This window comes from Pristiophorus japonicus, chromosome 17 (assembly GCF_044704955.1).
Source record: "Pristiophorus japonicus isolate sPriJap1 chromosome 17, sPriJap1.hap1, whole genome shotgun sequence".
NCBI lineage: Eukaryota > Metazoa > Chordata > Chondrichthyes > Pristiophoridae > Pristiophorus > Pristiophorus japonicus.
Window position 1 is genome coordinate 68,775,869 of NC_091993.1, and position 24,207 is coordinate 68,800,075.

At 43.5% G+C, this 24,207-nt stretch overlaps 1 protein-coding gene across 3 annotated transcripts in view; it reads left to right on the forward strand.

The window, feature by feature from the left end:
* LOC139227776 (AT-rich interactive domain-containing protein 2-like) overlaps positions 1 to 24,207 on the forward strand; it is a 277,411-nt gene that overhangs the window by 248,440 nt on the left and 4,764 nt on the right. For all 3 annotated transcript variants that reach the window (XM_070858808.1, XM_070858807.1, XM_070858806.1), the window contains exons 16-19: positions 14,600 to 14,796; positions 17,003 to 17,141; positions 19,160 to 19,248; positions 21,714 to 21,837. In XM_070858808.1, coding sequence (XP_070714909.1) covers positions 14,600 to 14,796; positions 17,003 to 17,141; positions 19,160 to 19,248; positions 21,714 to 21,837 — 549 coding nt within the window. The remainder of the gene's footprint in view (positions 1 to 14,599; positions 14,797 to 17,002; positions 17,142 to 19,159; positions 19,249 to 21,713; positions 21,838 to 24,207) is intronic.

The following is a 24,207-nucleotide window of genomic DNA, read 5'->3' on the forward strand; positions in this document are numbered from 1 at the left end:
CTAGGGTCCTGAACTTAAGGAAAGGTAACTTCGATGGTATGAGACGTGACTTGGCTAGAATAGACTGACGAATGATATTTAAAGGGTTGACGGTGGATAGGCAATGGCAAACATTTAAAGATCACATGGATGAACTTCAACAATTGTACATCCCTGTCTGGAGTAAAAATAAAACGGGGAAGGTAGCTCAACCGTGGCTAACAAGGGAAATTAAGGATTGTGATAAATCCAAGGAAGAGGCATATAAATTGGCCAGAAAAAGCAGCAAACCTGAAGATTGGGAGAATTTTATAATTCAGCAGAGGAGGACAAAGGGTTTAATTAGGAGGGGGAAAATAGAGTATGAGGGGAAGCTTGCTGGGAACATAAAAACTGACTGCAAAAGCTTTTATAGATATGTGAAGAGAAAAAGATTAGTGAAGACAAACGTAGGTCCCTTGCAGTCAGATTCAGGTGAATTTATAATGGGGAACAAAGAAATGGCGGACCAGTTGAACAAATACTTTGGTTCTGCCTTCACGAAGGAAGACACAAATAACCTTCCGAAAATACTAGGGGATCGAGAGTCTAGTGAGAAGGGGGAACTGAAGGAAATGCTTATTAGGCGGGAAATTGTGTTAGGGAAATTGAAGGCCGATAAATCCCCGGGACCTGAGTCTGCATCCCAGAGTACTTAAGGAAGTGGCCCTAGAAATAATGGATGCATTGGTGATCATTTTTCAACAGTCTATCGACTCTGGATCAGTTCCTATCGACTGGATGTAACACCACTTTTTAAGAAAGAAAGGAGAGAGAAAACAGGTAATTATAGACCCCGGTTAGCCTGACATCAGTAGTGGAGAAAATGTTGGAATCAATTATTAAGGATGAAATAGCAGTGCATTTGGAAAGCAGTGACAGGATCGGTGGTCCAAGTCAGCATGGATTTATGAAGGGGAAATCATGCTTGACAAATTTTCTAGAATTTTTTGAGGATATAACTTGTAGAGTGGACAAGGGAGAACCAGTGGATGTGGTATACTTGGACTTTCAAAAGACTTTTGATAAGGTCCCACATAAGAGATTGATGTGCAAAATTAAAGCACATGGTATTGGGGGTAATGTAATGACGTGGATAGAGAACTGGTTAGCAGACAGGAAGCAGAGAATCAGGATAAACGGGTCCTTTTCAGAATGGCATGCAGTGACTAGTGGGGTGCTGCAGGGCTCAGTGCTGGGACCCCAGCTATTTACAATATACATTAATGATTTAGATGAAGGAATTGAATGTAATACCTTCAAGTTTGCAGATTACACTAAGCTGGGTGGTGGTGTGAGCTGTGAGGAGAACGCTAAGAGGCTGCAGGGTGACTTGGACAGGTTAGGTGAGTGGGCAAACGCATGGCAAATGCAGTATAATGTGGATAAATGTGAGGTTATCCACTTTGGTGGCAAAAACACGAAGGCAGAATATTATCTGATTGACGGCAGATTAGGAAAAGGGGAGCTGCAATGAGACCAGAGTGTCATGGTACGTCAGTCATTGAAAGTTGGCATGCAGGTACAGCAGGCAGTGAAGAAGGCAAATGGTATGTTGGCCTTCATAGCTATGGGATTTGAGTATAGGAGTAGGGAGGCCTTACTGCAGTTGTACAAGGCCTTAGTGAGGCCTCACCTGGAATATTGTGTTCAGTTTTGGTCTCCTAATCTGAGGAAGGACGTTCTTGCTATTGAGGGAGTGCAGCGAAGGTTCACCAGACTGATTCCCGGGATGGCAGGACTGACATAAGAGAGACTGGATCGACTGGGCCTGTATTCACTGGAGTTTAGAAGGATGAGAGGGGATCTCATAGAAACACACAAAATTTTGACGGGACTGGACAGGTTAAATGCAGGAAGAATGTTCCCGATGTTGGGCAAGTCCAGAACCAGGGGACATAGTCTAAGGATAAGGGGTAAGCCATTTAGGACTGAGTTGAGGAGAAACTTCTTCACTCAGAGAGTTGTTAACCTGTGGAATTCCCTACCGCAGAGAGTTGTTGATGCTAGTTCGTTGCATATATTCAAGAGGGAGTTAGATATGGCCTTTACGGCTAAAGGGATCTAGGGGTATGGAGAGAAAGCAGGAAAGGGGTACTGAGGTGAATGATCAGCCATGATATTGAATGGTGGTGCAGGCTCGAAGGGCCGAATGGCCTACTCCTGCACCTATTTTCTATGTTTGTATGTTTCTATGTTGTGTTTCAAATGAAGCAATGTGACTGAGTACTGTAGACTTGAGTAAGTGTGACCTTAATCTCTTTATTCTGACTTCAGAGTGCCCGCCCAGTATGGGCAGCCTACTTATATGCAGTGCTCCCAAGGGATGCTGGGATCCCTTGGGACTCCAACAGATGCGCTCTCTGGTGACGGTAGAATTCTGGTTACAATGTGTTGCATACATAACAGTTTCCATCCTAGGGTTTAAAGGAAGTAGGTGAGCACATTGCAGATGCCCTAACTATAATCTTCCAAAATTCTCTAGATTTACGAACCGTCCTTTTAGATTGGAAAATTGCATATATCACTCCGCTTTTTAAGAATGACGAGTGGGAAACAAGAGGATTATAGACCAGTTAGTCTAACATATGTAGATGGGAAATTACTAGATTCTATAATTAACGATAGGGTGACTGAACACCTCCAAATTTTCAGTTGATCAGAGAGAGCCAGTATGGATTTGTGAAAGGTAGATCATGCCTGACAAATCTGATTGAACTTTTTGAAGAGGTGACTAAAGTGGTGGACAGGGGAATGTCTATGGATGTTATTTACATGGACTTCCAGAAGACATTTGATAAAGTCCCACATAAGAAACTATTATCTAATGTAGAATCCCACGGAATTGAGGGCAAGTTATTGACCTGGTTATGAAATTGAATGAACGACAGGCAGCAGGCATAATGGGTCGGTACTCATTGGTAGCATGTGACTAGTGGTGTCCCGCAAGGATCTGTGTTGGGGCCTCAACTATTCACAGTATTTATTAACGACTTGGATGCTGGCATAGAAAGTCATATAACCAAAATTGCCAATGAAGCAAGGATAGGCGGCATTGTAGGCAGTGTAGATAAAAGCATAAAATTGCAATGGGATATTGATGGATTAAGTGAATGGGCAAAACTGGCAAATGGATTTCAATGTAGGCAAATGTGAGGCCATCCTTTGGACCTAAAAAGGATAGAACAGGGTACTTTATAAATGGTGGGAAGTTAAAACAGTGCAGGTCCAAAGAGACTTGGGGGTTCAGGTACATTGATTATTAAAATGTCATGAACAGGTACAGAAATGAATCAAAAAAGTTAATGGAAGGCTGGTTTTTATGTCTAGAGGACTAGAATACAAGGGGGTGGAAGTTATGCTGCAGCTGTACAAAACACTGGTTAGACCACACCTGGGGTACTGTGAGCAGTTTTGGACACCGCACCTTAGGAAGGATATATTGGCCTTAGAGGGAGTGCAGAATGATAGCCAAACTTCAAGGATTAAGTTACGAGGAGAGTTTACATAAATTAGGGTTGTATGCCCCAGAATTTAGACAGTTATGGGATGACCTGATCAAATTTTTCAGGATATTGAGGGGAACAGATGGGGTACATAGAGAAACTATTTCCACTAGTTGGGGGTTCTCTGACATAAGAACATAAGAATTAGGAACAGGAGTAGGCCATCTAGCCCCTCGAGCCTGCTCCGCCATTCAATAAAATCATGGCTGATCTGGTCGTGGACTCAGCTCCCAGTAACCCTTAATTCCCTTATTGCTTAAAAATCTATCTATCTTTGACTTGAAAACATTCAATGAGCCAGCCTCAACTGCTTCCTTGGGCAAGAATTCCACAGATTCACAACCCTCTGGGAGAAGAAATTCTTTCACAACTCGGTTTTAAATTGGCTCCTCCGTATTTTGAGGCTGTGCCCCCTAGTTCTAGTCTCCCCCACCAATGGAAACAACCTCTCTGCCTCTATCTTGTCTCTCCCTTTCATGATTTTAAATGTTTCTATAAGATCACCCCTCATCCTTCTGAACTCCAAGGAGTAAAGACCCAGTCTACTCGATCTATCATCATAAGTTAACCCCCTCGTTTCTCGAATCAGCCTAGTGAATCGTCTCTGTACCCCTTCCAAAGCTAGTATATCCTTCCTTAAGTAAGGTGACCAAAACTGCACGCAGTACTCCAGGTGCGGCCTTACCAATACCTTATACAGTTGCAGCAACACCTCCCTGCTTTTGTACTCCATCCCTTTCGCAATGAAGGCCAACATTCCATTTGCCTTCCTGATTACCTGCTACACCTGCAAACTAACCTTTTGGGATTCATGCACAAGGACCCCCAGGTCCCTCTGCACCACAGCATGTTGTAATTTCTCCCCATTCAAATAATATTCCCTTTTACTGTTTTTTCCCCCCCCAAGATGGATGACCTCACACTTTCCGTCATTGTATTCCATCTGCCAAACCTTAGCCCATTCGCTTAACTTATCCAAATCTCCTTGTAGCCTCTCTGAGTCCTCTGCACAACCCGCTTTCCCACTAATCTTAGTGTCATCTGCAAATTTTGTTGCACTACACTCTGTCCCCTCCTCTAGGTCATCTATGTAGATTGTAAACAGTTGTGGTCCCAGCACTGATCCCTGTGGCACACCACTAACCACTGATTTCCAACCGGAAAGGGAGCCATTTATCCCGACTCTCTGCTTTCTGTTCGCCAGCCAATTCTCTATCCATGCTAATACATTTCCTCTGACTCCGCGTACCTTTATCTTCTGCAGTAACCTTTTGTGTGGCACCTTATCGAATGCCTTTTGGAAATCTAAATACACCACATCCATCGGTACACCTCTATCCACCATGCTCATTATATCCTCAAAGAATTCCAGTAAGTTAGTTAAACATGATTTCCCTTTCATGAATCCATGCTGCGTCTGCTTGATTGCACTATTCCTATCCAGATGTCCCGCTATTTCTTCCTTAATGATAGTTTCAAGCATTTTCCCCACTACAGATGTTAAACTAACCGGCCTATCGTTACCTGCCTTTTGACTGCCCCCTTTTTTAAACAGAGGCATTACATTAGCTGCTCTCCAATCCGCTGGTACCTCCCCAGAGTCCAGAGAATTTTAGTAGATTATAACAAATGCATCTGCTATAAATTCCGCCATCTCTTTTAATACCCTGGGATGTATTTCATCAGGACCAGGGGACTTGTCCACCTTCAATCCCATTACTTGTCCAGCACTACCTCCCTAGTGATAGTGATCATCTCAAGGTCCTCCCTTCCCACATTCCTATGACCAGCAATTTTTGGCATGGTTTTTGCGTCTTCCACTGTGAAGACGGAAGCAAAATAATTGTTTAAGGTCTCAGCCATTTCCACATTTCCCATTATTAAATCCCCCTTTTCATCTTCTAAGGGACCAACATTTACTTTGTCACTCTTTTCTGTTTTATATATCTGTAAAAGCTTTTACTATCTGTTTTTATGTTTTGCGCAAGTTTACCTTCATAATCTATCTTCCCTTTCTTTATTGCTTTTTTAGTCATTCTTTGCTGTTGCTTAAAATCTTCCCAATCCTCTAGTTTCCCACTAACCTTGGCCACCTTATACTCATTGGTCTTTGATTTGATACTTTCCTTTATTTCCTTGGTTATCCACGGCTGGTTATCTCTTCTCTTGCCACCCTTCTTTTTCACTGGAATATATTTTTGTTGCGCATTATGAAAGAGCTCCTTAAAAGTCCTGCACTGTTCCTCAATTGTGCCACCGTTTAGTCCTTCTTTCCAGTCTACTTTATCCAACTCTGCCCTCATCCCACTGTAGTCCCCTTTGTTTAAGCATAGTACTCTCGTTTCTGACACAACTTCCTCATCCTCAATCTGTATTACAAATTCAACCATATTGTGATAACTCATTCCGAGAGGATCTTTTACGAGGAGATCGTTTATTTTTCCTGTCTCGTTACACAGGACCAGATCCAAAATGGCTTGCTCCCTTGTAGGCTCTGTTACATACTGTTCTGAGAAACAATCCTGTATGCATTCTATGAATTCCTCCTCCAGGCTACCCCCTGCGATTTGATTTGACCAATCGATATGTAGGTTAAAATCCCCCATAACTACTGCCGTTCCTTTTTCACATGCCTCCATTATTCCCTTGATTATTGCCCGCCCCACCATGAAGTTATTATTTGGGGGCCTATAAACTACGCCGACCAGTGACTTTTTCCCCTTACTATCTCTAATCTCCACCCACAATGATTCAACATTTTGTTCATTGGAGCTAATATCATCCCTCACAACTGCCCTGATATCATCCCTTATTAACAGAGCTACCCCACCTCCCTTCCCTTCCTGCCTATCTTTCCGAATCGTCAGATACCCCTGTATGTTTAATTCCCAGTCCTGGCCACCTTGCAACCATGTCTCTGTAATGGCTACCAAATCATACCCATTTGTAATGATTTGTGCCGTAAACTCATTTACTTTATTTCTAATGCTGCAGGGCATTGTTTATAAATTAGAGCCAGACCTTTCAAGAGTGAAATTAGGAAACACTTCTACACAAAGGGAGCAGGGAGGTCTTACTACAGTTGTACAGGGCCTTGGTGAGGCCACACCTTGAATATTGTGTACAGTTTTGGTCTCCTAATCTGAGGAAGGACATTCTTGCTACTGAGAGAGTGTAGCGAAGGTTCACCAGACTGATTCCTGGGATGGCAACACTGACATATGAAGAAAGACTGGATCGACTAGGCTTATATTCACTGGAATTTAGAAGAATGAGAGGGGATCGCATAGAAACATAAAATTCTGACGGGGTTGGACAGGTTCGATGCAGGAAGAATGTTCCCGATGTGGGGGAAGTCCAGAACCAGGGGTTACAGTCTAAGGATAAGGAGTACGCCATTTAGGACCGAGATGAGGAGAAGCTGTGGAATTCTCTACCAGTTCGTTAGATATATTCAAAAGGGAGTTCGATGTGGCCCTTATGGCTAAAGGGATTACGGGGTATGGAGAGAAAGCTGGAAGGCGTACTGAAGTTGCATGATCATCCATGATCATATTGAATGGTGTTGCAGGCTCGAAGGGCCGAATGGCCTACTCCTGCACCTATTTTCTATGTTTCTAAAGGGGTAATAGAAGTTTGGTACTCTCCCATAAATGGCAATTGATGCTAGATCAATTGTTGATTTTAAATTGGAGATTGATAGTTTTTTGTTAACCAAAGGTATTGAGGGATATTGACCAAATGCAGGTACATGGGTCTGGATTTTCAGTTGGTTTGCGCTCCGGAGGGGCGGTAAAGAGTGTCGATGCTTGGCGGCCAGCTTCCAGCGCCCCGCTGGGAAATTCCGTGACGGTTTTGCAGCGGCGCAAAACACGCTCTAGTTTCATTCAGATCATGACTTCAGTCGTCATGCAACGTCCCGCTAGCGCCCCGGTCGCTAAATTAGGTGGTTACGCCGCGTTTAACATCCACCCCAAGTCATGCCTGAAAAACTATGAGGTCCCACAGTTGAATAGGGATATTTGCAGTTATATTTGCAACATACTTAAATTGAGGGAGGAGGATCTCAAATCGGAGGTCACATTGACTGCAACATTTCCGCACAGCACGCTGTGTAAACCTGTCATAAAAGCAGCAGATTTATTTGTCATTACAGGGTCCTTACAACTTCAGTGAAATAATTTAATGGGGGCATTACTAGTTCATCAAAGTCTCCAACTCCATGTTCTTGTTAAGCGGTATTAAAATAGAAGGGCTCTTGTCCATGTTGGGCCACGGATGAGAGGCCATAGACATCTAAATAGCAGGCCTTACTCCCCACAGGTTTACAGGCAGCAACACTCCTACCTCCAGCTCTGAGGTGCAGTGTGTGAGCAGGTTGTGCTTCCGAAAGGAAGTGCTGACAGAGATATGCCAGGTCCTACAGGCAAACCTGCAGCCTCACATCGGCACCAGGACTGTGCTGCCCATCGCAGTGAAGGTCACTGTGGCGCTGGCCTTCTATGCCTCCAGCTCCTTCCAGGCTGCATCAGGGAATGTATGCAGCGTCTCTCAATACGCTGCATTTGCCACGTCGCAAAGGCTCTCTACGTCTGTAGAATGGACTTCATAACGTTCCCAATGAGCAGGGAGAGCCAGAATGAGCGGGCATGTGGCTTTGGCAGGATTGCAAGCTTCCCGAAGGTTCAAGAAGCCATTGACTGCACACGTGGTCTTGCGAGCACCATTGCACAATGCTGAGGTATTCCGAAACCAAAAGGAATACCACTCCCTCAACATGCAGCTGGTGTGCGACCACGTGCAGCGCATCCTCGCAGTGAATGCCTGCTATCCAGGGAGCGCCCATGATGCTTTCATCCTGGTGTGAGAACACTGTGTCACGATTGTTTTGGCCACCACAGGAAGGGTGTGGCTGGCTGCTTGGGGACAAAGGATACGGTCTGGCCTCCTGGTTAATGACCGCCCCCCCCCCCCCCCCCTCCCCTCACCACCACAGAAGCAGAGCATCACTACAATAAGAGCCATGCTTTTACCCACAACATCATCGAGCAGACAATTGGGGTGTTCAAGCAGCATTTCCGATGTCTGGACCGCTCTGGAGGCTGCCTTCAATACTCCTCAACAGGTGTCGGAATTCATTGTGGTGTGCTTCATGTTACACAACTTAGCCACCATGAGAGGCCAGGCATTGCCAGTGGGGATTATACCCCCACCTCAAGAGAAGGAGGACGAGGAACAGGAGCCTGGCGAGGCCCCGAGTTGCCAACCATGGAGGAAGGCAGCGTCGCGATTCTGTCGGACCAAGAGCCGCATGTCATCAGCTCATAATGGATCGGTTCTCTTGAATGAAGGAAGCTGATGGATGCAACTATGTGCCACAATAATGGCACATCTCCATTAAACTCTACAATGATGCTCAAGATGTCAATGCAAAACGGTCAAAGTAACATCGTTACCTCAACGAACAGAGCCAACCACCGCCACACCCCCATCCCCATCCCCAGCAAATCAAGTAACAAAACACAACAAGCACAATGAAGTGCAACAAAGTAACTACATATTTACAGCTATTGGGATTACATCTGTCCATGGTGGACAAAGTAGTTTGTCAGACTTTACTTGACATTTCCCACCCCCCACCTTTACCCCCCCCCCCCCCCTCTCCTCAATGTGGCTTGAGGGCTGCTGTTTGTGTGAAGCAAGCGGCCTACCCGGGCACCCTGGACCAGCTCTGGGCCTGGAAGGCCTGGCTGCGGACTCCACCGCCTCAGCATCGGCAGCATCAGTCTGTGATAGCTCAGGTGTAGGTGCAAGGGCAGAGGAGCAGCGGTGGGAGCCGGAATGCTGTCCAGGGGCCCACTGCCACTCACACGGGATGGAGCGTCAGCACATATTACCGGCCTGCTTCGCCACCGTCACTTCCCCGTCAGACTGTGGGGAACACCGAGGATGGCAGCAGTCAGTGATTGCATGGCAGTACACTGAGACTAACTCTGAGCACACTGTGCCTAAAACGCAGCAGTCTGCGAGTTCATGCCAGCAACCACTAACAGCATCACATCACAAAATTCTTGCGTGGCTTGGGCCTGTGCCACGTCAACCATCGCACACGCCATCCCCTCTGGGATTCCACTATCGCTAATTGAGCCCATCTCTGAGCGGACAAGGATGGGCTCATTGGACTCATGAGAGGCGCAGGCAATGCTTGTGGCGGTCTCCGCCACACTCTCAGCAAGTGTGTCGATGCTCTGCGGGACCCAATCCAATGCACCCACGAAGTCATGGTGCATTTGCCTGATCTCCCTGGACAGAACAACCAAGCTCAGGTCCACGTCTGCCTGTGTCTCAGCGGGTCTTCTGGGCTGACTCTCCCTCCGGGGAGCTGGCCTCCGAGCTTCCCCTCCTGCTGGGTGTTGCTGTAGGCCACTGGGGCCAGGATCGTCAAGAGTCCTCAAATCCCTCAAAATCGAGCTCATCCACCAATGTGTCTCCCCACTTGGTGGGACTGATGCCATCTCCCGCTCAGTGAGCACACACTCATCCCTCCCTTGTTATCTCCCCTGTTTCCCGATGTTGACGGCTCAAGGGCAGGCTGTTGCATTTGTGGCTGATCATCTGTAAGCACAAAGCAACGGACGTGTGGTTAGTGGGAGGTGAGGTGGGGAGGAGGGAGCTGAACAGAAGGTGGCATTGGACATCTATATGTAAAAGGGGTAGGCCACTTGATATCAGAGGTCAAGGAACTCGCATAAATCGCTAACGCCATTCACATACTGTCACTATCCATAGGAGGCTCTGCCTCGCCGCCCGCCACTGCACAAACTGGGGTGCCCATGAGGGCCGACACTAGCTGCTCCACCTCAGTGAGGTCCTGAAGATCAGGCTCCCTGCCTCAGGTACGCTGCTGCTCCTGGTGATTGTGCACCAATTTTGCCTACAATAAGAGCAAGAAGGTGTGAGTGAGTGCACTCATCGTGTGGCACGTGTGCCTTCCATAGTAGAGTATCTGCTACTGTCTGAAAGTGTAAAGATGTGCATTGTAATCTGTGTGGATGTACACAGAGCATGTGGGAAGGCTGGGAGGAGATAAGAGCCACCTAGTGTTGCGGCTCAGGGTGAAGTTTGCTAAAAGCATATCAAGAGTCAAATGGGGTAAGAATGAATAGGGGGCAAGAGGGTCTGCGCTGCCTGAATATGCAGGGCATGGCTGGTGAAGTGAGCCTGCAACTTTAAGGTGGCTTCACCAACCCACACTAAAATTCCCGGACGGAGGCGTAAAATTTACCTCCCATTAGCGCTCTAAGAAGCCTCCAACCAAAAATCCAGCCCATGGAGTTAGGTCGCAGATCAGTCATGATCTCATTGAATGGCAGAACAGGCTCGAGGGGCTGAATGGCCTACTCCTGTTCCTATGTTCCTAAGGAGGAAGAGAGATTTTTGGCTACCTCTAGACGTTCTTTGGTGCAAAAGAAAACATTTCATTGTAGTCATTGAGGTGGGTGGGGGGAGTAGTTTTGTCCTTGTTTGTGCTTTAATATAATGTCATCCATTATAGTTTATTTTTTTTCTTGGCCATCTGCTGTATTAAAGTCCAATAGTGTATTTTCTTTCCTGCAAGAAAGATAGGATAATAGACTCTGCTGTTCAGCATAGCTTAAATTTGTGTGCCTGTACTTGGCTTGTAGAGCTGCATTTCAAGTTAAGAAGAAACGGTCCTTGCTGGCAGGCAACGACTGAAGGTGCCCGCTGCAAATAGCAATGGGTCCAGGGGTCTTAAATTGGCCACAGCCTTGTCGACTGTGATTCCAAAAGTTTGTTGCAGCTATAATGACCAGTAACTTCAATCTGGTGTGCAGAATATATTTCACAGGTTTCAGAATATCCCCATGACTGCAGAAAATCACTTTTGTAGTTTATGTGATATGAACAGCATAAAATGAAAGTAGTAAAATTTCAGAAATGGATATTTGGTATACTGATCAGTTATTCTGTAAATAAACCTTCAAATGATGTTGCATTTTTTTATTTTGGAACTGTTACAGTTCCCAGAAGGTTAGAAATCAAATCTAAAATGCAGTTGTTTCTGCCCCTTGGGTGGAAGTTCATGTATATTCATCACATTTTTACACATGCTTTTACTGGAAGTAATGGAAAAATGAAGTGCTTCCACTCAACACCACAGTGGAGCCCCTGTGGTTTGTTAAAGGGAAAATGCATCCATCCGAACTGCTGGATAATCCTGAATTCCTTTTTTTATTTAAATGGAGAAATCTATGTACTTATGTGTCTTCTTCTTCCTGTGTTTGATGGTTTTAATATCCTAATTATATTACAGTGCTGCCCTATAAGGCAGTGCTCTAATATAAATGGAGCAGTTTGGAAGCAGTGAACACCATCTCAGGAGGCGATTTTCATTGTCTGCAAAGGTAAGTGTCTGCCATTACCAGTGCTTTTTCTGGCTTTGCGTGAGATGAGCTCTACTGGGTTTTCACATTCCAGACCTATGTAGATCATCCCCAGCATCAAATTTACTTAGTGACAATTCAACTGAATACAGTTTAATGTAAAATTCTAAATACTAACAGCATACTACTGTACAGTGAAACCTGTATTAACAACATTGTAAAAAAAAAGATACTCACTGACACTCCCAAATAATTCGCATTGCAAAAGACACAAGAGGCACTCTGAATCCACGAGCACTTGCAAATTTTAAACGATAGATCACCTTCAATGTGCCAAGACCTTTTACACTTTTAAAAATGAGACACAGCCTGATGTTACACCTACTGTATCTGTGTCTGAAGGTCGTGTTGACTGCTGGATTGTTGTATTCCTTTTGGTCCCCATCGGTTAAGAGGTTTGAATCACCCCACAGCTGCTGACCCTGTTGGTATCCGGGTTTCAGTCGCCCCCGCCCCCGTGCAGCCGCTGTCCCTGCTGTATTAGGGTTTGAATTCCCTCCCCACCACCTGTCGGTATAGCAATTTGAATCACCCACAGCATTTGTCCCTGCCGGTATCGGAGTTTGAACCACCCACAGCCGCTGTCCCTGTCGGTATTGGGGTTTGAATCACCCACAGTATCTGTCCCTGTCGGTATCGGGGTTTGAATCACCCACAGCACCTGTCCCTGTCGGTATCGGGGTTTGAATCACCCACAGCATCTGTCCCTGCCGGTATCGGGGTTTGAATCACCCACAGCATCTGTCCCTGTCGGTATCGGGGTTTGAATCACCCACAGCATCTGTCCCTGTCGGTATCGGGGTTTGAATCACCCACAGCATCTGTCCCTGCCGGTATCGGAGTTTGAACCACCCACAGCCGCAGTCCCTGCCGGTATCGGGGTTTGAATCACCCACAGCATCTGTCCCTGCCGGTATCGGGGTTTGAATCACCCACAGCATCTGTCCCTGTCGGTATCGGGGTTTGAATCACCCACAGCATCTGTCCCTGCCGGTATCGGAGTTTGAATCACCCACAGCATCTGTCCCTGTCGGTATCGGGATTTGAAAGTCAAACATGCAGTCGATTACTACATTTCTATGTGGGATATTCTACATCTGACCTGTATGTGGGATCGGTTGATAGTGTAATTAAATATGATTCCAAGAATGTCACACAATACCCAAAGTTGATGCCAGTTGTCCAGCGAATTGGATCTTCCTGTTTCATTGATCAATCACTGTGACCAGACAGATTGATCAAGTGGTGTTGCTGTATAGCCAGTATGGGAAAGTTCAGCTTATCAATTTTAAAGATGCTATATCAGATAAGTGGATGCATAAATTAATTTTGTATTTGAAAGTATTAATATAACTATTTAATTTTCCCTGAAATTTATCCCTTACACTGCAAATGTCGTGTAAATGCAGCCTGAATTGAGAGTTAGAGAGTGACTTGACCCTGGAATGAAGCAGAGTGAAACTTCCTAGAGGAAAGATAAATTAATTTAATGCATTTTTCCCAGTTTATAAATCCTTTTAGTTTAAAGGAGCACTATTTCTCCATTGTAAATACGATATCTTTTGTATTAATTTGCCAAGAGCTGAAATTGTAATCAGACCAAGCAGCATGTGAACTGATCAAAAAAAGATCATTTTGTTTTGATGTAACTTGTACAGTAGATATATCATCAACCATTGCTACTGTGCAATGGTCGTTTTACTGCAACTTACTATCATCTGGTTTAAAAATATGATTTGACTAGTATGTTATAACTTATTCGAGGATATTACTTTGAGATATTGTAATATGTAATAGTGTGAGAGTCAGTTGCCTCCCTTCAATAAGTCAGCAGCACTGGTGTTGTCTACTGTTGTATGGATGGCAGGCTTTAAAAAATTACTGCGCAGTATCAACCTGTAGGCCGTGTGATTGAGCATTACATAGAAACATAGCAAATAGGTGTAGGAGTAGGCCATTCGGTCCTTCGAGCCTGCACCATCATTCAATATGATCATGGCTGATCATGCACTTCAGTACCCCATTTCTGCTTTCTCTCCATACCCCTTGATCCCTTTAGCCTAAGGGCCACATCTAACTCCCCTTTGAATATATCTAATGAACTGGCCTCCACAATTTTCTGTGGTAGAGGTTCACAATTCTGAATGAAGAAGTTTCTCCTCATCTCGGTCCTAAATGGCTTACCCCTTATCCTTAGACTGTGACCCCTGGTTCTGGACGAATAATGGGAGTACTGACTCCCTGTACGAGGGCCTTGAAAATAACGGAAATGGGGAAGCATAGCTCCACCCTCAGGCTTTGGATTAACCTGAATTCACAGGACAATTAAGTCAGCACCCCGATATTCATTAGAGCTGCTTTTAAGTAATTGAGCAGATTTCTATCTGCTTCTCTGGTGCTTTTAATGAACTGACATGCTGGGACACATAGTGCATGGTTTGGCAAATATACAATGTGCTAAAGATCTGAAGCTTGGACAGAATTTCTGATCCAAAATATCAGCCTTTATTAAAGACAATTTTTATTTTACAATTGAATATAATTTTTTTATTTGAATGTACAGGATATGGCAGGAAGTGGACTATAAACACACTCTCTCTCTTTTTGCAGGGGGTTCCTAAAGTGGGTTCTCCTGTTCCAGTATCCAGCCAGCAGACAGTAACCCAACACCCGCAGTCGCAGATTCCCCCAGCAGTGGAGCAGTATACAGGGTCCCAGAGCTCTCAGGTACCAGTCTCCCCTGCGGAAACAGAGTCTGTCAAGAAACCCAGCCAGAGCTTCATGTGTCTTTGGAAAGGCTGCAAGAGGTCAGTCACCTATTCAACCTGCAAGAAAGGGACACTGCACTAATTCCTCAGTAATGTACATTGTATCTCCTTAAATAGCAGCACGGTGTAGTGCCATTTTTGCTTATGTCTTTCTATAAGATTCAGAGTGGTTCCTGTATCTAAACTGGGCAGCTTGAATTTACTTATTTTTTGGATTTTTGCGGGCATAGATTACATCTTTGCTCATTCCAGGCAAGTTTACGGTTTGTATATTACAGCAGAGCAGTTAAAGGTGTCTAAAACTTACTTTACTATGAAAGGAGCAGTGTGCTTTAGGCAGGATATGTTAGCAGTAGATTAATTGCTGGCATGAGTGGTGGCCATGAGTTTGCACCTGTGTGAGAGGCTGTATATACACGTGTACACACTCAGTTCTTGATCGTAGCTGTACTCCTGTGGGATGAAGTAACAGTCAGGTCAGGCATATCCCTACAGGCAAGGAGAGAACATGTGGGAGAGAGTCATCACTGGCTGCTTCTTGTACATGCTTTAGTTTTCTAGTTGCTGGCTTTAGAGCAGTATTAGCTGGGAGCAGATGCATCTCTCTCTCTCTCTCTCTCTCTCTCTCTCTCTCTCTCAATCTTTTTGTCTTTTGGATGAGATGTTAAACCGTGGCCTTGTCTGACCTTTCAAGATCTCTCAGCAGTATTCAAAGAAGAGCTGGGAAGATCATGGTCTATATCTATCCTTCAACCAACATCATAAAAATAAAACAGATTAGCTGGTCATGTCTCTCATTGCTGATTGTGGGACCTTGCTGTGTGAAAATTGGCTGTCATGTTTCTCTACATTATAACAGTGACTACACTTCAGAATTGCCTCATTGGCTTTTAAGTTCTTTGGGACATCCTAAGGTTGTGAACGGCGCTATAGAAATGCAAGAGCTCTCATGTTCTCTCTCATGCACTTCCTCTTTTGCTTTCATGTATTCTTACTGTAGCTGTACCAGCATTATGGCAGAATTGAGGATAAATACATTTTTTGTTGGAGCACTGAATCTTTTAGGAGATCTACATGTGAAATTCCTTTTGAATTTTTGTCATTTTCAAACCTATTGGTTGCTCATGTTCAATCTGTGCTGAGCAAAGAGGAGACCTGTTGCAGGGAATAATGGTATCTATCCAGTTTTTTTGCCATCCTGTTTTCTCCAACCCCCTCCACCCCCCTCCTTTTTCCGGTGGCTGTCTTCAGTTTGGTGAGGACATCAATCAACTAATTACACATGCTGCGGTGGATGTGTATCTCTGGAGCATTGGGCTTGAATTCAGTATTTGCTGTGCTGATGTCATTCTGTAACTTAGAGGCAGGCTTGCTATCCTGGCTATATTTGAGAATTATATCCTACTTCTTCACAGGTTCTCTGAATCCCATAGTGATAATCCATTGCCTGCAAATTCCCAAGCCAGTTATTGTCCATCCATCTCTTTTTGTTGAGACTGCTTGACTGTTTAGTTGGTAAATGTATAGAGTGGCGTGATATAGAGCTCTGTAGACCAGATCCCAGATTTGATTGCTGCTTGGTGATGCAGCTAGTTGATTTGTCATGGCAGTGGTGGCGCCATGTATTTGGCCTACATGTTCCCAGACTAGGGAGGGGAAACATTGATCAATTTTGAACATTCTTCAGTTGTACAACATTTTCACAAAATCAGGGTTGGTAGGAATCTTTTTATAATAGTTAACGTTCACATAACTGAGCTCTCAGGAGTAGAACTTGCAGTGAGAGACATCTAACTGTCTTTACCCGATTTATCGTGGTGAATGTTTTTGCAGATGAAATAGGTCCAAATCATCCTGGAGGTAAGAGAACTTAAATTTTTGGCAAATCCTATTGGATAGTGTTATGGGACATCACTGTAGGAATACCTTTGCCAATCCCTGCTCAACAGTCTCAGCCACATCATGTGGGATGGCTCCTGATCTCTGCTCAATATCCTCTAGAAGGAGGAAGGAGAGCCGTTTCTGGGCAGCTGTTGAGTCGCTCTTGGAGATGAGAAATAAGCAGGGTGATTGAAGCAGTCAGTCCTGTCTGCTGAACAGCTAAAGTAAATGAGGCGAGGGGAGGGGGGTGGGAGAAAGGGAAGAAAAAGTTCATTTGTAAGATGTTCTTTGTATGGGTCTGTGTTTAGTGTCAGTAATACTGACCTTCAGTTTTGCTTTGTTTAACTTAACCTACTATTCGCAGGTGGTTTGAGATGCCCTCCCAAGTGTTTTACCATGCAGCTACTGAGCACGGAGGAAAGGATGTGTATCAGGGTCAATGTATGTGGGAGGGCTGTGAGCCACTCCCTCGGCAAAGGCTATCATTTATCACACACCTGCAGGTAATACAACTCTTTCATTTAATGGTTTACTTCCCTATCAATTTAAAATGATTTATTTTTTAGCTATGGAGAGTGGTGCCTTTACTAATAAAATATGTCATCATTTTTTATCGTTTGTGGAAGAGAAATGAGGGGTATAAGGAAAAGGATGGAAATGGTTGAGTACATCTTGACTTCTGATTTCCATTCTCTCCACACCTCCCAAACAAAACAATAAACGCGGTTATTTTGCACGTCCATTCCCATACAGGAAATTCATGTCAGGGTGACCTAAAACTGACTCGGTACCTCTGAGGTTATCCGTGTTTAAATGTGATTCTGCTTCAAAGTCCAGATTTCCCTAAATTCTCCTGAGTACCTTACCCGTCAAGTTGTTCAAATTCCAATTGTGTGATTAGACTTTGAAGAATAGCCATCAATAGGCAAAGGAAGCTATAATTTTAAAGCAAGTACTTTCATTGCTAACTGCAAGGAACAGTCATGTTTACTGTACGTAAGGAAAAATAAATCCAGACTAAGTATATTGCAAACTGTAGTGAAGTTCTGGTCATTTGGCCTATATCACCATACAGTATGAACACCCGCATTCAGTCCAATTGGACAGATTTTCATGTACTGAGCTGGGGCTTAAGCAATGAAATCGAAAATACTAAATATGCAAAGTTCTTTCAGGAATTGTGAGGTACAAAATATCTTGAATGATATCTACCAGCTGAAAAGAAGCGCTAAGGCCTACTGGAACACTTTTTATATCTCAATCCTAATATTGGCAACACATTGAGCACCAATACATGGTGACGCACCCATATGGGAGGGGCAAGCTTCCAACCTCCGCATGTTGCTGCATTTCTGTGGACTGGTGTTGAGAAGGCCCATTCCTGGATTGGAGGGGGAAAAAAGTGAGTTGTCCCCAGGTTATTGTGTGGTCAAAGTAGCATTGGGGACTTGGGAGCAGGCAGGTTATTCAACTGCAGGCCATATTCAACCTTGGCAACTAGGGAAAGGAGAATAATTTGGTCTTGTTTGCTTTGTGATCGGTAACCCATAAATTTGAACACTGCAGCAGAAAATTTATTTTTATCACTGTTTTGTCTCTTACATATTCAGGAGTGTATGTGTTGCCACTACAACTAATATTTAGGTCAATAAAAGGGAAAATGCTCCAAATCCTAATTTGTGGCATTTTTACAGCCTTTTATAGAGAAGGGCCCAGCAAAAATTACATGGTGGTGTTTGTCCAAGAATCCTGGATAAGATTGGCCAGTTTTCTTCAGTTTAACTGGACAATTATACAACTTTGTTCAACATGCCAACCATCTCAAATCAATCCTTTACATGTAGAGTTGGGAAATATATTGAAAATAAACATAGGTTTTTTTTTTGGTTCTAATACTTCCATATGGGCGTTAAAAATATAGCTGAAAGGAGAGTATGCAAGTGCCAGTGTGAATCCATGGTGACATTTTTGCCGACTTGCAAGTGATGCAAATTCTTTCGCCACAAAATCAATGCAGCTTCTTTATAAAAATATATATACAGTACTTCGCTGAGCAGCATTAGATAGGGAAAGGTTCACTTAACATATTGCTCGTGAACTTATTGCATTGTTCAGACTTGCATGTTGTAAAATGCATGCTTCCTGTCAAGTAAACACATAAGATCATGGTCAGAATTGTGGAGGGTTGTGTAGTTTTCTTACCTACTCGTCTCCTGAGACCATGTAGATAAAATCCTATGAATAAGAAAATTGAGCACTTGATTTTTTTGGGGGCCAGAGGAGGAGGAGAAGGAAAATATATTTTAATAAAGCATTAAGAATCTCATTAGCCTTAAAAGACGGCATTTTCAGTCAAACCCATAGTCGCCTCAGTTTTATGTTGCACTGTTGAGGGCAATTTAGAATGCAATAGAAATGTTCAGCTGGGGTATGTGTACAACTTGTTGAAATTATCATAGATGCACTGACCTCAAATGAAATCCGTCAGTTTTTTGCTGCTTATGATATGACATTTCAATAGGACAAACACTGTTCAAGGGAGACTCTGCTTGTTGGAATGAAGAGGTTGGAGCAGAAAGCACAAATGAGCACCTCGCAAACGACAGTAAGGTGAGTACCCACTCCCAGAGAATAAAATGCCCTGTTCTAGTATTCGCCCATCAATGTATGAAGGTGCTGTTAAGATGCCTGCAGTGCCTCACACATCGGGTCCTTAATCATTAGAATCATAGAATCATTCGGCCCGTCGTGCCTGTACTGGCTTAGTCCCAAACCCCCCCTTTTTGTCTGTAACCCTATCCTATAAGTTTCTCATCCTCAACTACCCATCCAACTCTCTTTTAAAATTATTTATGGAATCAGCCTCCACCACCTTTTCAGTTAGAGCGCTCCAGATCCCGACAACTCTCTTCCCTCTCGATCTTTTGCCAATGATTTTGGATCTATAACCTCTAGTTATTGACCCACTCAGTTAGCACCTGCCAACTTCATTTTGGTGAAGTTAGAGATAACTTGGAGCTCAATATCTGTAATAAGTCTAAATACAGATGGAGTTGTACAAGCAATATATATCAAATCCATCAAGTGCATGTTGGGTTTTGAAGGACTGGGTGGTTGAGTGAGTCAGACATTGTGATAGTTCTGGGACCTGGGTTCAAATCCAGCTTGCAATGATGGTATGAAATCCTGCTTTGTTGGCTGTACAGACTCTTTGTGCTATGAGTTTGAATAATCTCAACCCAATTCCTTGAGTCTTGCCCACCACACAAAACTGGCTCTGAATAAGGATAGTGAGTGTAAGAAATTGAATCACACCTATACAGTAGGCATTTTTCTAAGGTTGGGTCTGAGGCACTTTATTGGGGCAGAGTAGAAAGGTATTTTCTCTGAGCTTGATGCGAGTACTTGATGCTGACACTGGGTGTCTAAAACAGTATTCCATCTCTGTGAGCAAAAACTTAAACAATTCAACAACAAATTAAATTTATATAGTATAGAAAAACATCGCACGGTGCTTTGCAGGGGCACGATTTTATAAAAATAAATAATGGTGCAGAGCCGAAGGGGATGTTGGGATGATTGAAAGAGGTGGGTTTTTAGAAGCACTTATGGAAGAGATGGGGAGGTGGAGGGGTTGAGGTAGACAATTTTACACCATGAAATATCAGTAAGTGAAAGCACCGCTGCTAATGATGGGGCAAAGGGGAGGGGATGCACAAAAGGCATGAGACAAAGGTACAGAGAATTCTGGGAGAAGGATATTGGCGGGCTGGAGGAGGTTAGAGATAGGAAGGGGCGAGACCATGAAGGGATTTAATCAAAAGAATGTGAATTTTAAATTTGAGGCATTGGGGCCAATGTAAGTTGCTGAGGACGGGCATAATGGATGAGTGGGATAGTATATGGGCAGTGGAGTATTTTTTAATGAGTTGAAGATTGTAGAGGGTGGAATTAGGAGGTCACCCAGGAGCGCACTGGAATCAAACAGAAAATGTAGGAAATACTCAGCAGGTCAGGCAGCATCTGTCGAGAAAGAAACTGAGTTAACATTTCAGGTCTGATCTTCTGTCAGAACTGAACTTCGTCAGAGCGTTGGAATAGTTGGGTCTGGAGGTGATAACGGCATGCATGAGGGTTTCAGTGGCAGATGGGATGAGTCGGGGTCGGAGGTGGGTGATCAGTTGTAAAAATTGCAAAGATTTCTTTTCATGACAACTTTGAGGTATTTCATACTGTTCCATTCAATCCATCGTATAGTATGACGTGCAGCTTCTCCAGGTACAGCAACTCACCATCTTGATTGTCACAGTCCTATTCCACTTCACCTGCTGTGGAAATGACTAGCCACACAAAACCCTTTCCAAAAACAATTAAAGCTTTTAAAAGGATACTATGTTTGTCTAGGGGTTATGGAAACTATCTCAGTATGACAATAACCTGGCATAACTTCATCCTTTACATATTAGGAAGCCAGGTTCACACAGTCCTTCTTGGAAACTGACAATCAGACCTTATCACTTTCTGTATTTACATAATTCAATACTTGAAATTTGAAGAGGTGGAAGATGACTGTGCGTGAGTTCTTTTAACATGGGGTGGCCGTTGCACACCGGTTACCACACGGTAAATATTCAAATAACATGAACAAAATGGACTTGTATATTTGGAGTGGAATAATAGTTGATTGCATTAAGGTGACATTCATACAGACTAGATCTTCCACATTTGACCCTTCCATTTGATAAGCTGGACACTGGCACCCTGGGCCATATCAAATAGTGTTGCTTGAGAATATTTTCAGGACCTGTTTTAATGTCCAGAATAAAGTTATTGGTCCATTATTGGTGGGGCTTCACAACTCTTGGTGTTCTACATCATGGGGTTCTTAAATGCTTTGGGTCATTACATGCGAGTTGATCATTTCCCTGGATAAATTGCTCATTACTAAATACATTTACATATGGCCCATAATTGTCTTTGAATGGATCACACTTCTCTGCATTGAAATATCACAATATACTGGATGTGGTAACCTCTGTCCTGAGTTTAATGTCTCTTAATATTTTGTTCTTCAGGCCGTCTCCATCAGATGGTACAGCTCCGACACCTAAGACTCACAAGGCCTTGGTCAATCACCCCAGCGCTGCCCTAATGGCTCTAAGGAAAGGGTCCCGCAACCTTATTTTTAGGAATTACCTGGTAAATATCTGCTCAGACTCCTGGAAGGGAAAAAATTTTTTAACACGTGTAAGAGGTAATGGATTCTAAATGTTAGCTTGGCTTAGTTGGAAGCTCACTTGCCTTCTAGTCAGAGGATTGTGTGTTCAGGCTCCACTCCAGGATTTGAGTACATTTAGCTTGGCTGGCACTTCAGTGCACTACTGAAGAGGAGTGCCTTCTTTCAGGTGAGACACCAAACCGAGGCCCTCTTCAAATAAATGTAAAAGATCCCATGATATTAATTCGAAGAAGAGCAGGGAGCACTCCTGGTGTCCTCCTGGTCAACATTCCTGCCTCAACAAAGACCACCAAAACAAAAAGATATCTTTGCTGTTGGGGCTGAGACCTTGTTTTGCGACCTCCTAACAATTGCTGAATTGCAAAAGTACTTAATTGGCTATTTAAGTCATCCTCTACTCCAAAGGACTGTCCAAGAAGAAGCAGCCTTGGGGCTTCCCCAGGATGTGATGAGGTGCTATTTAATGTGTTTGTTCTTTATTTCTACACACTGAACAAACATTGGAGTCACCAGTTGAGGTGTCAGTTACGAGCTTAAGGCACCTTTTTTTATTGATAACTCACTGGAATTCCTATGTTTATTGCTGTTCTCTCTATTAAATTGATAAAGGAACCATGTAATATTTTTAAAAGACCATGGCAAACTGGAGACTGCAATGGGTGGTGTCAATGACAGGAAATACATTTTAAAAGATTGTGTTTACTGTGTGTGGTGGACTCCAAAACACTGGTGGTCTTGTTTCCATAATGTTATAGATGTCATCACTCAATAATAACCAATCCCACATGCAAAGTGAGATTACATGAGTGAGTAAAGGTGAGTTTTCATAGTGCTTGGCCACCAAGTGACGCTAGGCTTTGATTGGCTGAATGGTTCCTTGTGCCCAAGAACTTGCATTTATATAGGGCTTTCATACCCTTAAGATGTTCACAGCCAATGAATTACTTTTTTTTGTGTAGTTACTGTTTTGTAGGCATGCACAAGGCCCTCAAACAACAGTGAAATAAATGACCAGTTAATCTGTTTTGGTAGTGTTGAATAAGAGATGGTTTGTTGCTGGCCAGAACACTGGGAGAACTCTCCTACCCCTTTTGGAATAGTGCCATGCGACAGACAAATGGGACATTGATTTAACAACTTTCCCAAAGACACTACCTTTTAACAATGAAGCATTCCCTTCAGAACTGTAATGAAGTGAAAACCTAGATTATGTGCTGAACACCTGAAGTGGAGCTTGAACCCACAACCTTCTAAACCAAGTTGACACCAAACCGTGGTAGGTAAACAGCCTAGTTGAAGATGGGCACCAGAAACGGGGTAGTGGCTGGCACGAGTTACATTTTTCAGTTGCATTTTGGTAAATGGACAACTAAATTTTATGCTTGATTTAGAATCTATAAAGAGCTCATAATTGTCCACAATTGGTTCCTCATGAAAGTTTATATTTGATGAATAGAGAACTATGAGCACCAGTTCCAATCTAGTGCCAAAAACACTGAAGACTGGTGCGTGGGCAGTGACATTACTACCTCGAGTCCCGTCATTGACACTACCCATTACAGTGCCCAGTTTGGCATCATTGTCATTCAAGACAACAACACCAAAACAAAGCAGGAGGAAATGCTTCCTGACTCTTAACTGCCACTATTTTCCCCCGCAAAGACTAATGTATTGATTAATGAACCAAGTCTCAGAGCTTCTGAAGGATTAATGTGTCTCTGCTGCCTTTTGCTGCATATGACTGGCTTGGATCAGATGAGCACCATAGTATCTTAAGTTGAGCATTGACCTTGAGGAGACTGGCATCGGGGGACAAGTGTTGACAAGCCTAAGCTTGTCAATAGGTTGCACCCTAAGCTTACAGTAAGGGTACCCCAATTTTTCCAGATGACTATGAACATGAAGAGGAAGTACTCCCTTCAGGTGCTCCTGGAAACTGTATTCCAATGTTCCTCTGTCCCTCACTGCACTCGAGCTTCTTTTCTTGAGTGCCTTACTTGCATTGCCTGTCAAATCAAAATCCAGGTCCCAAAATACCATTACTAATAGGGTCTCCATTATAAACTTGGTAACTGTATTGATATGCCTAATCTAAGTTACATAGCAGCATGGCCTCCTAACCTAATTTACTCTCAGGAGTTTTGTGACAAGTTTTTTTAATATACAGTCTGCAGCATACTCTCGTTATTTTCCCTTTATTTTCTTATTTTCCATGTGCACGGTATTGAAAGTCACCTGAAAGAGTTACGACAATTGATATCTGGGGTTTAAAATTGTATGCATAGGACAGATTTCAGATGTAGTTGCTTTCTATCAGATTTACTGAATTT